Source organism: Aulostomus chinensis, chromosome 16 (assembly GCF_037954235.1).
Source record: "Aulostomus chinensis isolate RoL2024-O1b breed Wild chromosome 16, RoL_Achi_v1.0, whole genome shotgun sequence".
Taxonomy (NCBI): domain Eukaryota; kingdom Metazoa; phylum Chordata; class Actinopteri; order Syngnathiformes; family Aulostomidae; genus Aulostomus; species Aulostomus chinensis.
The window spans coordinates 24,543,496-24,559,092 of record NC_141335.1 but is presented as its reverse complement, the minus strand read 5'-3'; the positions used below and the strand labels follow the sequence as shown (position 1 = coordinate 24,559,092).

The following is a 15,597-nucleotide window of genomic DNA, read 5'->3' as shown; positions in this document are numbered from 1 at the left end:
TCCCATTATCAATGGTGACTCTGGGTTTTAGGACTCAGGCTTTCACTAGTCTGCAACAGCTTGACTGAGAAAAGCTTGTTACTGGCATCAGTCAATCAAACAGTTTTCCCCTGTTTTATCCCATTTCATTTTACCCCACAATTTTGACAATTTGAAGGGAACAATGCACTTACCTCTATTATTTATGATAATTCTATGTTCTAGTGGGTCCTTAACTACTAAGGTTGCACGTTTGAGGTTTTCCATTTATCTGAAATAGCAAAAGTTCACTTTATGATCTTATTAATTGTAGATTTAATGTACTACATTTTGTACATTTGTTGTTGTAAATGGGCTCTGCCTCTAAAGCTGATGAAATACTCAAATTACTCCCCAGAGCTATTGCTAATATAAAAAGTCCTAATATTTCATGCTTTTTATGTGGCTCATAAAGCTCAGTAGCCATGTAGACACTGTCATTTTCGTCTTGGTCTGGGGAATAGTAAATAGTTGGTGTTTGTTGATATCCTACAAATCTCCACCACAATTCCCTCCATCTGACTTTGACTCATAATTAGAGGTGAGCCCGTGTTATCAACTAGAATGGTCTGTGTTGTTTCTTTGCCTCCTGCCTTTAGATTTGCGTGTGTTTCCTGAGCGCTACGTTGTGTGTGTGAGCTGTTCAGAAGATGCCACAGCACACCATGGAAACCCGAGCCTGGCCGCAGTGAGTACTGTTTATACTCCTCTATTTCCTCTTCCAGTCGCCTGGCAAAAACCCTGCAAGGGTCTGTGTGTTATTATAGGGATGTGTTGCCAAATAGTGCTCTTGAGCCTTGACAAGGGGGGGTATTGGGGTAGAGACCCTGCAGTAGGTCTCTGCACACTCCCTGCAGAAAAGCAGGCGTAAGAGAGGATAGCGGCGGGTGAGGCAGAGCGAGGTAGGGTCCACGGATGCAGTGCACCCTGTCTTTAAAAATGGACCTCCAGCCAAATCCTGCCAATCACCTTGGCCAGACAGTTTTGTTTATTTTTGTCAAACTTAAACACGGGGTTGATGAAAACCTCAACATTATTGGGCAGTCAGAAAATAAAGACCAAACTAATTTTGCACATTTCAGCCCAGGAGAGCGTTTTGATACGTCCAGAATTTCCCCAAACTTGCAATCTGCTTTGTGAAACTGCGGCAGGGGAGCAGCCAAAAGGTGAGATTGGTCCAGTCCACAAATCCAAGTTGACATTGTTAGGAATAACCTGATGTACATAATATAGCCTTGCTTTCACCGTTAATGCCCCATAATCTCCACGATACAGCATATTATTCATGGTACACAGTAAAAGGAGCAAAAAACCCTTCATAATTCTGTTGCATTTAAGTCGTTTTAAATGAGAATGAAATGAGCATAATTTTCCTCTGTAAGCCATGTTTTGATCGACGGGTCACAGTTGCTATTTCCGTCTGTGTGCATCATGCTCTCACAGACGACTGTCCTCTGGTCAGCACTCATCTGATCCTAAACTCCCCAGAGCATTCTGGGAAATAGTGGTGGGGCCTCTCACCTTGGCACTCACATCAAGACAGACATCCCTCCCATCACATCCCATGATCAGTGACCCGCTGCTTTTCGATGGGTTTTTCTCTGTTGTTCCCCTTTGAAATGTCTCTGCACAGTTTGGCTTTCAATGAAAGCGGCGATTGTAATATTTTTAGTGGAGCAACACAGTCGTCAGTGAAAAGTTCAGATTGTGTAACCAATTTTCCAATTCAAGGAGGCATTGCCGTCGATTGCGTTCTCTCCTCAGGATGTGGTTCTCTGGGCTCATACAGTACAAGCAGAGGGGATTGGAGAGTGGGAGACTTGCGGTGGCCCTCTCACTATTCCACCCTCCAGTTGTTGTTTTTCTTTTTTAGGGAGTGATACCAGACAATAAGGCTGAAGTTTTTCACATGACACAAACAATTATTTGTTTGCATGCTTGGCGTGTGTTGCCAGGAGTAGAACATTTTAATGAAAAAAAGTTTACAGTGAGTCACAACTGATGTAACGCCTAATTATGTTTCCGTCTAAAAATAATGGGGTGTCTCTGTTCTCCGTGTCACAGTAAATCATGTTTAAGAGGGGGTCTTTTATCCCGCAGCTCTTGAAAGCATGAGCCCACTAACCCCACAACATGCCATCCTTCTCTTTTTAGGGAGGTTTGAGTTTGTTGTTATGATGCAGTTTGTGTGCTTTGCTGAAAAAAACCCATTAACACAATGGAAACATAGACTCATCAAATGAGCATTTCGCATGAGGTTGGTGGATTATACTGCGAGGGAGCGATGGTGACATCATGGTTGGCCTTTCGTCCCGTGAAGCCATCGACTCACTCCCTCACTTGAGCGTGCTTCATGCCTCTCTCTGGTTTACCCTGCTGCTCTTTTATTCATCAAACATATCAGCTGCTTTTGGGCTGAAAGAGTGGATGGTGAGCACTTTTACTCTTTTCCAGTAGTGTAGTGCCATTTACTGGGACACTTTTTTTTCCCTCAGTCCCACGAAAACGATTTGGGGTTTTGTAAGGAGGGTGCGTTACGTAACGTTCGGCCACCGAAGACTTTGATACAACAGAAACACAATTTGAAATGAAAGAAGACACTAATAATAAGTAATGTATGCCTTGGCCGGTTGAAATTTTACCACTCAGCTTATGCTACTTTTGTTTTCCAGTGTGCAAGGTTACTAACTTTTAGCTTGGTTTGTTATTGTTTGCTGTAAATTTCCTATTACTAAGTCTAATCTTGACATGACAGAGAAAATACATTAAAATAGGCTTCTGTCCCAAAGCATCCATCCATTTGTCTTGTCAGGAAAATGACTGTTGATGCATTTTCTCCAGCATGCTGATGGGAGGCCAGCCTGTGACGTGAAAGCTAGCCTGAATGCAACGCAGAGGGCTCCAGCTGGAGGTCAGGAAATTTGTGCAAGCAGCAGTATTTTACACAGGTGTCAAAGTGCAGGATGAAGATGGACATCGTGACGGTTGGTCATTAACCTTTGACCTGCTAAGGGCCTGCTCCCACTGGGCCATCCCTAACACGGTCGTCCCAATGGTCAAGTTTGTTTGACTAGTCTCAGCGCCCCGTACCAGCTCAGGCGGCGACGCTTCCCTGGTCCTGGCACAGTTGGAAGGGGTGGGCTTTGGCCCTGTACAGCTGAACGGAGCACGGTCAGGGGCCTGGTGTGTTTCAGCTGTTCATGCAGTGGACTAGCAAACTGGCAGATGGAGGAAAATTGTCCAGATAAACAACGAGCAATGTCGCAGCCCGATGAAGGCATGTCAGTATTTTATATGTGCTGCATCTCTCCTGCTGTTAGCTTGCGGCATGTAGACGGAGTAGCTAAACCAGAGTTTGGGCTGCTAACTTGTCAGCACAGTGTGTGTTTAAATGTGTAGAGCAGATCCTGACATGAGAGTGGCTATTCTCTTTTGTCTTGTTCCACTCCGGTGATGAAATATGAAATCTGAGCCACAACATTCCCGGCCAAATATCACGCTCGCACAGCAGTGATGCCATGAGTTGTTTTTCAAATAACTGTAATTATTTTTGGAGTTGCTCCCTTATTTTCAGTGTAGCGTGCGGAGGTCTCTTGCCGTCTGCCCGTCTTGACACATCCTATCGGATAGTCACATTTGAGCGCAACACATTTGTTTGAAACTAAATCATATTTCAAAACAAAATGTCATGAGTACCAAGTCAAAATTGTTTCTTTTATGTTAGCAAAACAAGTCCCAAATCCCCAAATCCAAATTTGCAATTCACAACTAGTCATGTGATCCCCCCCCCATTGACACAATCATGGATTAAATGCTGCTCTGTCTCATCCAGATTTATAAATAAGTAGCTTGCCACCACTTTTGTCTGAGCTATTTAAAAGGTGATAATCTGTCAGGGCATGTTGTGTTTACAAGTTGTTTCTGCTTGATTTGTCATACAACCACCTTGGAAAGGAAAATTGTTAATGGTTTAAAGTGGGATAAAAGTCTTTCCCACAAGGCATTTACAGTGTTTCACTTAGTGAAGACAGGAAAAGGGACAGAAATAGAACAGAAACAGAGAATGTGAGAGACGTTCCAGCCCTTCATACTTTGTCACCTAGCAACCACAATCACTGTCTGATTGTTGGCTGGAAAAAGTTACAGATGATGGCTGACACAGAACTAACATATCTGACGTCAGACACCAACAAGCACTCTGGTTAAAGCCTAATGATGCGTTACATGTCAAGACCGGCGTTGAGTTGAATGAATCCATCCACCACATCTGTCAGGGTCTGTGGGAAATGTATTTGGTCCGTTACGACCTAGAAACCTAGAACCGTCAGATGCACTAGCAAGGGAGAGCTATTGAAACACCTAGTTTGCATAAGACAATGGGAAGATATTTTCCCTTGACCCCTCAACATTCCAGTCCTGTATAAAAAAAGTTGCTCCTATTGTGAGTCAGCACCAGCAGTGAGGAGGGCAGCATGGGAAGGAAGAGCGAGTGTTTAGGATTGTGGCCGTTGTTTTCTAGTCAGGCACAGAGTGGGCAGCTGAGGTGAGTGGCGTGCTGGGCTGCAGAAGTTTGGATCAAAGGCAGAGCAGATGTGTTTCCAGTCCCCCCCTCCTCTGAGCTCTGGAAGAGCCTGTGTGTTTACTCATGACCTCAGCACGCCTCTGTTCTTCACAGCTCGCAACAGCCAGCTCCGGAGCTTTCCCTAGTGACCAGTCCCTGCAGATCTTCCCTCCGCCCAGGCCAAACGCACGGCTATCCTCTCTTATCATACGAGATCACAGCCCTACATTTCAATCCGTCATGAGCTGCTTTGATTGACTGTTCCGCTCATTTTAATCCTTACAAGATGGGTGTTTCCAGAAATGTCCTTCATCGTTACAGGATAAGAACTGTCTTCTTTGTTGATCACCAATGTGCCCATGCATGTTTGTTGACTTTGCTGAAGGGAAGAGTTGGTGATCAAACATGTTTCTTAAGTGGTATTAGGGTGGGTAGAGGGTGGCGGGTGGAATTTGTGGACTAGGTTCTCTGCAGGAGGTGCATTCGCCCCCACGGTTGGAGTTTCTGTTTCTTGGTGCCAGTTGAAGGATTTGGTGTACTCAGTCATGTCATCATAAAACTAAAAGAATAATTCAATTTTCTCATAAGTAGTATGAGTCATGAGCAAGTGTGTGCACATGCGTGTGTGTGTGTGTGAGTGTGAGTGTATGTGTGTGTGTGTGTGTGTGTGAGAGTGTGAGTGTGAGTGTGCATGCAAGAGAATTCAAAATAATCTAAAAACAATCTGGCTTCCTCTGCGTCTATCGGGTCACAAGCAGAAATGACTTGCTGATTGAACCGAGCTTCTCCTGCCGACCCGTCCGTCCGACTACTGAACTTCTTTACTTTTTTATTGTCATATTTAAACACCAACTAAAAGTTAGATGTGTAGAAAGTTCTTTCTCCTCTGGGAGTCGGAACAGGGATCACCCGATTATCCGTTTGGTCGATTATCAGCTTAGTTGTCATTTTTTATATTGTTTGTAGTGGCATATTTTTATGGTTAGATGATATTTTTTACTCAGTAATGTACCAGAATAAAACCCCCAAACATTTAAACATTGTTCTGAGTAGTCTGTAAAATTTGTTTTTGCAGTTCTATTTTTAAGTGAAAGAAAAACCTATTTTAGGAGTTAAATCGTCAACATTCAAGATCACTTAAAAAAAGTGTCATTCTTTTATTGTTCATATAACTGTTCAGAAACCTTAAACCTAAGCACATGGTGATTTAAAGGCAGCCGTCTTTGGGATTAGGATTGCTGTAAATTTTTGCCCTCAAACTTAAACATTTACTGCACCAGAATATCAGCTGCAGTTATCAGTTTGCAGCCTCATAATTTAATAATAATGTGTGTTGGCTCTAAAAACCCAATCGGTCGATTCCTAGTTTGAACAAGGATTCAGCTTCATGCTGCAGAAGACCGCGTTTCATATAAAGGATGAATGTTGTATTGAATATGGCTGTGCAATAAGATAAATGCAGCCTTACGCCCAGCAGGAAGAAATCCTCCACTCTTGTCGATGTTTGTGCTCAGTCGCTCTCTTCCTATCACCGGGACAACAACTTTATATCGTTGTGAATAATTGGAATGGAAATTTTTCATGAAATACTTTTGACTCTGGCTTGTCCGTTGAAATATCGACATCATGTGACATACCTACATGCCCAGGTGGTACACAGTGAGTTGTATTTGAAGTATCACGTAGAGTATCGCAGTATATCACCTGGAGTGTGGCGGTATATCACCTAGAGTGTGGCGGTGTATCCTGGAGTGTGGCGGTGTATCCTGGAGTGTGGCGGTGTATCCTGGAGTGTGGCGGTGTATCCTGGAGTGTGGCGGTATATCCTGGAGGGTGGCGGTGTATCCTGGAGGGTGGCGGTGTATCACCTGGAGTGTGGCGGTATATCCTGGAGTGTGGCGGTGTATCCTGGAGTGTGGCGGTGTATCACCTGGAGTGTGGCGGTGTATCATGGAGTGTGGCGGTGTATCCTGGAGTGTGGCGGTATATCCTGGAGTGTGGCGGTATATCACCTAGAGTGTGGCCGTATATCACCTAGAGTGTGGCGGTATATCCTGGAGTGTGGTGGTATATCACCTGGAGTGTGGCGGTGTATCCTGGAGTGTGGTGGCATATCCTGGAGTGTGGCGGTGTATCCTGGAGTGTGGCGGTATATCACCTGGAGTGTGGCGGTGTATCCTGGAGTGTGGTGGCATATCCTGGAGTGGTGGTGTATCACCTGGAGTGTGGCGGCATATCACCTGGAGTGTGGCGGTGTATCCTGGAGTGTGGTGGCATATCCTGGAGTGTGGCGGTGTATCCTGGAGTGTGGCGGTATATCCTGGAGTGTGGCGGTGTATCCTGGAGTGTGGCGGTATATCACCTGGAGTGTGGCGGTATATCACCTGGAGTGTGGCGGTATATCTCCTGGTGTGTGGCGGTATATCACCTGGTGTGTGGCGGTATATCACCTGGAGTGTGGCGGTATATCTCCTGGTGTGTGGCGGTATATCACCTGGTGTGTGGCGGTATATCACCTGGAGTGTGGTGGTGTATCACCTGGAGTGTGGCGGTATATCACCTGGAGTGTGGCGGCATATCACCTGGAGTGTGGTGGTGTATCCTGGAGTGTGGCGGTGTATCTTGGAGTGTGGTGGTGTATCTTGGAGTGTGGCGGTATATCACCTGGTGTGTGGCGGTATATCCTGGAGTGTGGTGGTGTATCACCTGGAGTGTGGCGGTATATCACCTGGAGTGTGGCGGCATATCACCTGGAGTGTGGCGGTGTATCCTGGAGTGTGGCGGTGTATCTTGGAGTGTGGCGGTGTATCTTGGAGTGTGGCGGTATATCACCTGGAGTGTGGCGGTATATCACCTGGTGTGTGGCGGTGTATCCTGGTGAGATCCTGATGTACCCTGTCTATCATGATGGGTGTCATGTGGTCCTCGCTAGTCCTCAGCACTGGCACTTTCCAGATGAAACCTCTACTGTAGGTTAAATAATTTAAGGTCATAAAGAAGGGATCTCTTTGGACAGTAAGAGGTTTTGGCATCCTGTGAATCTGTGGAATATCTCAACCCACTCAGAGACTATTTCCCATATCAGCGCTTTACTTTCAAGTGTAGCTGCATTAAAAGATAACCACTATAATTTTCCTATCTGTGTTCCTTCCTTATCTGACACGGCTGAGCAGAATCTGTTCATTCCCTCTATTTTATCTTTTTGAAGTTGCTTAGAGGGTTAGTCAGAGTTTGTTGTGGGTCACTCAGAGTTTCAGAGCTTTGAGAGTCTGTACCGGTATCCTTTTAAATCAAATAATTTAATCCCTCTGCTCTGTGTGCTCTTTTGCCATGCTTATCTCAATAATCTGACATCCAGATGTGCCGCCGCCTGGCTGCATCTCCTGAGGTGGAGGAGCCTTGTTGTTGTGGTGTTTCTCAGAGCTGGGGAGGGCGCTTCAGCCTCTCTCTCTGTTGCATCATGAGAAGTGTTTTGCAGCTTCATGTGGGGGCGAGCAGACTGGCTGGCGGTGTTAAATCCTTGTTGCTGGGGGAGAGGTAGTGGTGGCAGTGGGTAGAAGTTATTTACCACTATCCCTCTCTCCTTTTCCAATGAATGCCCTCTAGCTATTGAGAGTTTGCATAATCTTGTACAAGATTAGGCCACCTTAGTTCCCACACAACAGATTGTGATAATTTTAATGTTGTTCCTGCACTTTCTCTCTCTCTTTCTCTCTCTCTCTTTCTTCATCTCTATTATCTCTACTTCCTTCTCTTTTGCTATGAACAGAGTGCCCACCCCTGTGAGACCCCTGGTGATTATCATGCATGCGCCATCCCTCTCATGGTCAGGGTTTCTATCTCCCCATCTCCCTCTCTCTTTCTTCATACTATGTATACCCAGCCTCTTCCTCTCCTTCTTCCTCTCCATCACTCTGTTCTCTCGCTCTTTTGAAGTTGTGCCGATAGAAACAGAAAGGCATTAAAGTTTCCCAGAGAGCCTCCCATTGGCTTCTTGTTGATATTTCTTTCAAGTTCATTTTCAAACAGCATTTATTCATACTAAACAGATGAGAATACACATCAAGGCATTACAATGCAAATGATGGCACCCACATCTTTCTCAGAATTGTTGTTGTTGGGGTGGGTGTGAGAGTGCGTAGGAAAATGTGAGTCTGTGTGAGCAATGTGCTTGTATCATTGTGTTGAACTGAGGCCGGTTCGAGCTCTTTGTAGGAGCCAGCGTCTGCCTACACAGACGGACAGCAGTGCAGGCTGTGGAGGACGTCCTGCGTGAGAATTCTGGTGTTTGCGGCGTGTTAGAGAGACTGTTTAGGTTAGTTGGTTTCTCCTCTTTTCTCGTGTTCCCTAAACAACTCTCACTCGTTCTTATTTGTTCCTGTATTATCTTGTCCCTTGTCTCTTGTCTTTGTGTCTCCTTCCCTCTGTCCTGGCCTAGGCGTCAGGGAAAGGTCATAGCGATGGCTTCCATATTCTCATAGTTTTCTGACTCTCTTTTAACACAACGTTATATTTACACTGAATAGTTAGATATTATACAGGATTAAAAACACGTGATGTATGATATATTTTGATAATGACACAAAAAATTTGGTTCAGATGAATATGAATTATTGCAGTTTATTAGAAAAAGAATGGCGCGGGATGTGGTCAGAGGTCGTGTAATCTCACACCACAATTAAACTTTAGAACTCATACACAAACGGAAAATCTACCTGTTCATCCAGGCCAAGATAATCTGGAACAACACAGCTTAATTATCCAAAACAAGAGTTGTGGGAAGTCGAGCTGCTGCCAATAGACGCACAGCCGCTATCCGCCTGATGGTAGTGGAAGAGGAGGAGAGGAGACAGCGGGAGTGATGGCGCGGCACTGGCGGCGACTGCAAGTCTCCCTGCTGTCTCACTTGCTAGCGCGATGGGAATGTTGATGATCACGCCGCGTTCATTAAAGCCACGACTCCAAAACTGGGGCACGTGTATGCACAGGGGTACACACAGATACGTAGGGGTGGCATGCCACAAAAAGGTGTAGTGTCCTCTATCAAATGAACAAGTGTTTTAGTTTCCTTCTCTTCCTCTGATTGACTGTAACCCGTCTGACTCCTCACAACGTAGCAGCCAATCAGATGCAGAGTAGGGCTGCGCTGGTCATCTGGCGCTGCAGCACCCAATATGTTGCTGAAATATGTATCAGCGGGTTTCGCTGACATCATCATCATGGGAGCAGCAGTGGATGTAGTACGTTAGCTGAAGGTCCTGACTGTCAAATCGATTCGCTCCAGGGCTAGCATTAATGTTAGCAGTGCTATCCATGGAGGTGGAGGGGGAGCACGGCCGGTTGAATTTACGGTGGCTGCATGGCTTAGAAAAGTTAGAGAAATAAGTCAGTCAAAGAGTTTCCAGGAAGATTTTCCTCACAGCGATGGAGGGAATAAGAGCTGAGGATGTTGCTCTGTGTGAGGATCGTAAAACCCCGCAAGGCAAAGTTGCATTTGGGATTTCACGCTATCTTAATCAAATTTGATTGATTGATTGAAGTAGCTGCGGTAACCAAGCTGCTAGCGGCGTGTGATCACGTGGCTGCACCTGCTGATTGATCTTCATAAGTCACCTGAAGTTAACCCTGTGCACCTTTGCTAATTATCCACGCGTACATGTCAGATTTCCGTGGGTTAATGCGTTGCTGCTGTCGGTTCATCAAGCTGATGATGCTGACTCTAATGATGCTGCTGTCACTCAGGCTCCACCAGTCCAACCAGTCTCTGGGATGTGCCAGTTCCTTCAGACTTCCATTCCACTACAAAACCTTAGATTTCATTTAACAATGTCAGTAAACAGTTGAATGACGATCGTGCTGATTTCTCACGGGACGACCCGGTTCCTGTGTGGACCGGAGCCCACGAAGCCCAGTCTGCTGTGTCTGGACTCGTTATTCTGCCTGCCACAACACACAGCAGAGTGGAGCTGCGAGGTCTCAGCAGCCAAGCCAAGCCACATTGCCCCAGCTTGCCTCTGCAGCTTGGTACAATTACCCCCCTTTCCCATGTGTTGAGTCATCAGTTGTCACTGATGTCGTGACATGTAGGAGGGGACATTAATGATTTTTTTTCTCTATGTATACAGAGACCGGTGGATGCCAGAACTCACCACATTGGCTTTCCTCGACTTTGAGTGCATATTGATGATTTTACCAACCGGTTTATGGAATCGTGGGGATCTGAATTGTGAGTCTAGCCATAATAACTGTGTGGCTTCAGGGATGTCAGAGCTGCTCTGCTAGTTGGTTGTTCAATCCATCACTTTGGTCCCGACTGAAATATCTCCGCAACAATTTGATGGATTGCCGTGATATTTTGCATAGTCATTCGTGGTCACCACAGTATGACTCTGGCTTTGGTTTTCCCTGACTTTTGCTCCAGCGCCATGAGGTTGGCGTGTTGGTTTTTTGTGAAATGTTTAGACAACTATCGGCTGGGATGCCATGAAATGTGATCCAGATAACCATGGTGCCCAGAACATGAATCCTAATGACTTTGATGGTCTCCTGACTTTACACAGCACCGACCGCAGGTCAAAGTCTTCGCTCTGCCACTGAAATATCTCAACATGAACTGGGTTGGCACAAAAGTGGTCCTGAGAGGTGAAACTCTGCTGATGCTGCTGATCACATGACTTTTTCCTCGTGTGTCACTGTGACGTTGGAGTTTGTGCTTTTGAGTAAAAGGTCTGGACGACTATGGGACTGATTCCCATGAACGCTGATGGAGCCCCCCCCCCGCAAGATGAGTTTTGATGAATGCCTTAAATGTTTTTATTTTTAACGTAATTTCCTGTCAAAGAACACCAGAGAACGTCTTTATTACACCAAGCGTTCAATACTCTTGATATATTCGGCAGATTCGACAACGTGTTGGGCAACAAGCTTGATGAGCAGCTCACTAGTGTTGCCTGCTTTCATGTGTAGTTGTTTGACATCTGTGTGAACATCGCTGGCCACTGGAAAAGAAACAATATTGTCCACTGAAACCCAGTAAAACCATTATTTGCTTAGTCAGGTAAACATTTTTGCATGCCAGATCCAAACTCACTTATCGAAACCAATAAAAAACACATGTATTTAATGACTTGAGTGATTTTGTTTGAATATTTTCGTCCTGACTTTGAGTTTAAGACACTAGAGTGTACAAATGTCAGTCAAACCCTGTAATTCTTCATCTGAATGCTGCTTATTCTTCTGTAAACCAGAGTTTCTCTCTCCCATCAACTTTTTGATTCAATTAATTTACGATACATTGACAGACTCTCAGAATGTAGGTTCTGCTCAATTTACCTCGTGCGTCTCTTGCCCACTCTTAAATCATGGGTCTGTTCTGGCTCAGCCAAGGGAAAGACCTGAGATTGCCTTTCATTACGGGCCTGTTGAGGGCACATGTTGGTGAGATCCAATTTTCTCTGCTCTGCCTCAAAGGGTTCCTTGTACATCACCGAAGTAGACTTCCAACTATGTCGTTATATTGAATTTTAAACCCAAATTGAACCATTTTTTGCTCAGTAAAAACATACCTTTTAAAGCACATTAAGGGGTACAGTGAGATATTTTGATTAGAATTCATTCGTGATGCCCTCCATAAACACCCCGAGGCCCCCACCTCTGCCCGCAGCCCGCTTGGTACAGCAGCCAACCCCAATCTATGTGTCGGTGGTGGGCAGCCAGGGTGATGGTCCTATGGGTCAAGGCCTCTCCACATGACAACTTATTGGCCAGCTCTCCTCCCGGGCCTGGCTGCAGGAGGGTGACTTGAGCGCCCTCTTTTGGACTAGGACCAGTTGGCCTTGGGGGACCCTGTTACCCACGACAACAGCTCCCAGGATGATGGGTAAACGTTCAGCTGGTAGTTCTTGGAGGGTGAAGGAGGTGCTGAGTCAGAAGGTGAAGCTCTGAATTTAAGGTCCCAACCCTCATCTCTGGGCTGTGACCTCAGGAGAGGGTCCAGATACAAGCGAACAACTGGAGTTTCCTCACTGGCTCCTCGAGAGGAGTCAGCCGAGCTGGCTCAGGTCTCTGGTGAGGATCCTGCCGGAGGGAGGAAGCCTCCTGGTCGACCCACAACACTCGAGGGGTTACACATGTCATCTGGCCTGGGAGCGCCTCAGGGTCAGTCGGGGATGTGTTGCTGGGAGAGGGACGTCCTTGTTCTTCTGCCACTGAGACCTGGATGTGAATAAGAAAATGGATGGCTGGATAGTCTAGATGAAGCCAGTGCGAGTCGCCCGTGTGACTACAGGAATTTAAGTGTTGATCTCACATTTTCTAGCCTCTTCGATGCTTTTTGCCACGTGTTTATGTTCTCCCGGTGCTGGTCTTTACTAGTTTTCTTTCTCGTCTCGCTCCGTCATTCTGTGATTGAGTCTTATCGATGTTTGAACTTGTCGGCAGCGTCACAGCATTTAGTCATTCCACCCCACCCAGAGCCCCAGACATGAGAGTATGAAACACGCATCACACGACGACAATTCCCAGATTATTTTCTGAGGCCTTTGAAGTGGTTCATTTTGACAAGCGGCGACTAATCCTTTGTGCCGTCTGGGGTGTTTCTACGTGTCTCTGAAGGCACTAAAGCAAACATGCTTATTAGACTGTATCATCGCTCAGTGTAACTGTGCTTAAAGCCAGATGGCAAATTAGTGGCGGCTTTGAATGGAGGACGGCTCTATCTGGAATTCAAAAGAGAATAAATGAGTATGATCTGTGTGCAAAATCCATTTGATCATATTGGATTAGTCTGTGTTTTAATTGCACTCATTATCATTTTTACAGCAGTCTAGTGAATGTTTGTTAATGTCTGACAATGCCAGATGATGACAGCTGTCTGCTGCAGAGCCAAACCTTTCCAGGAGGATGCCAGAAATAATATTTTTTGTTTACACTGATTCTGTTTGTTCTCTCTAGACCGAGCTGAGCGAACAAAGCAGATCGGAATATTTTTCCAGAGTGGGAGAAATCCAAGAGCCTTTAAACAGCCCCACAAAAACAAAGAAGACTGTGCTTCAAAAGATGTAAGTATGATCTAATGCAGAACTTTCCAACCCCTCCAGTCAGACAGGACACTCAAGTATCTCTTCATATCCTCTTATCCTTTTAAATTTTCAGAGCCAAACAAGCTAGTGTCCAGCAGGAACTCTCTGGTTCCAGTGTGGGGGTGAAGAGAGTCTGTCCCGGAGACCAAAGAAGGGACTACAGAGCCGGACAGTCGGAATTAATCTCTGAAAGGAAGGTGGTCCCTGAGGCAGAGCCCCAGGTCCCCTGTCCCGTAAATAAGACTGTCCAGGTCCTGACCCAGCAGCAGCAGACTGAGACTAGTCCCCCACACAGCATCAACCCAAACGGGGCCTCAGCACTCATCTGCCCATATGAATTCAGTCTGGAAACCAGGAAGAGCAAGAGGTGTGAGCCATGTGATGCAGGAGAAGACCCTTCCCCACAGCGGGCCAAGAGGACGTGCCTTGGAAGACCTTCAGCCACAATGCAAACTCACTCCACTGAGTGCTTCACACAAACATCCAAGAATGACCCTCTTCCTCTGCCGCCCCTTCCTCCAGACGAAACCAAGGCAGAGTCCAAGGCTTTCCCAGTCTCCGAGTGCAAGAAAACCACACTGGAAGTAGAGCTGCTTACTCCAGGGAAACGGGCCCAGAGGCTCCCCCTCACAAGCAATAACACAGCACAGACAAACCAAAACAGGCTGGCCGCAAGTCTGAGGGGCCTATCTGTCAAACTTGCATCCTCAGGCTCCTCTATTAGTTCCAGATCCACATCGGGAGAGGAGGGGAGTGAAATTGTGCCCAGAACCTCTAGATTACGACGACTGAAGAGGTCCTGAGGGGGAGAGACGGGCTGCAGTGAAGATGCCTGACGCCACAGAGATAGAGATGATATTGTGTCAAGCTACATGTTTATCCCATCCAGACTCCTCAGATGATTTGCATTTGTACACACATCACATTTCACTACAATATCTATTCTTTTTCTCTCACACACACACACACACACACACACGCACAAACACACACACAGATCTAATGCCGAACACATATTTGATACATGAGTTACGCTTTGTCAAATACTTGAAACAGACTTTGCCTCCACCCATAAGTAGTGGTGGTCAAGAGAGGCTCGCAAATGAAAGTCAAAAACCTTTAATTGGAGTTTAGATTTGGTTTTGTGTTAAAGATTGGGGATTTCAGACAGGCAGGAGCCATGCAGTACGTCATGGCTCTCAGTATGAAATACTGGCTCCTATGTGTCTGAAAACTGTCCAGTTTCCCCGCTGAAGCTCTGCCGTGATTGATTGCTCTTTCCAGATTTATTTCATCACCCTGTTTTTTAGAGATGTATTTTAGTTTTTTAATTTAATTCATTTACAACTTGTACTTGGGCTCCAGGCACCTGAGATATATGTTGACGTTTAAGTGCAATTTTACAGATTGAACCTGAACCAAGTAAACGTTGAGCAGCAGTGAAATACTGGTGGTTTTATCTGAGAATTAAGAGTGTTTTTACAGAGCAAAAAGCAGCTTCTGTTGACACACGGACGCTGTCAGGATTCAGCCTGCGTTCCAGCAAGAATTCTGTCGCCCGTTGGCTCCGATCCAGACGGCGTGGGGCAACGACATGTCACTCATAACCCCTTCAGAGCCCTTTACATGTGGCCCATTTTACTGGAGAGGCATTTTACGATATAAATAAACTTCTTGTTCCCAGGGGGAAAAAAAAAAAAAAAAATCACTCTGAATCTTTGTGGGTATGCAAATAAGATGATAATTTTTGAGAAGCAACCAGCATGAAATTCAATGTAGTCCAGACGGAGCTGATGCTGATGGCACTGTGACAGCGAGTCAGTCCAACAGCAGTGATGGTACTAATAAAGCAGCGGTGGCTTCGCTGTTCCCAGTCGCCCTCGCTGGCGTAACCTGAGACCAGTCACGGGCAGCAGCCAAGTCTTATCAAGTAAAAAT

The 15,597-nt window shown here is 45.8% G+C and overlaps 1 protein-coding gene across 2 annotated transcripts in view; it reads left to right on the top strand.

Annotated features, from left to right (window-relative positions):
* Nucleotides 1-15,338, top strand: part of slx4ip (SLX4 interacting protein) — a 37,190-nt gene extending 21,852 nt beyond the window's left edge. For both annotated transcript variants that reach the window (XM_086180446.1, XM_086180447.1), the window contains 3 exons: nt 618-706; nt 13,532-13,638; nt 13,733-15,338. In XM_086180446.1, coding sequence (XP_086036572.1) covers nt 618-706; nt 13,532-13,638; nt 13,733-14,462 — 926 coding nt within the window. In that variant the 3' untranslated portion in view covers nt 14,463-15,338. The remainder of the gene's footprint in view (nt 1-617; nt 707-13,531; nt 13,639-13,732) is intronic.
* Nucleotides 15,339-15,597: the final 259 nt, after the last annotated feature.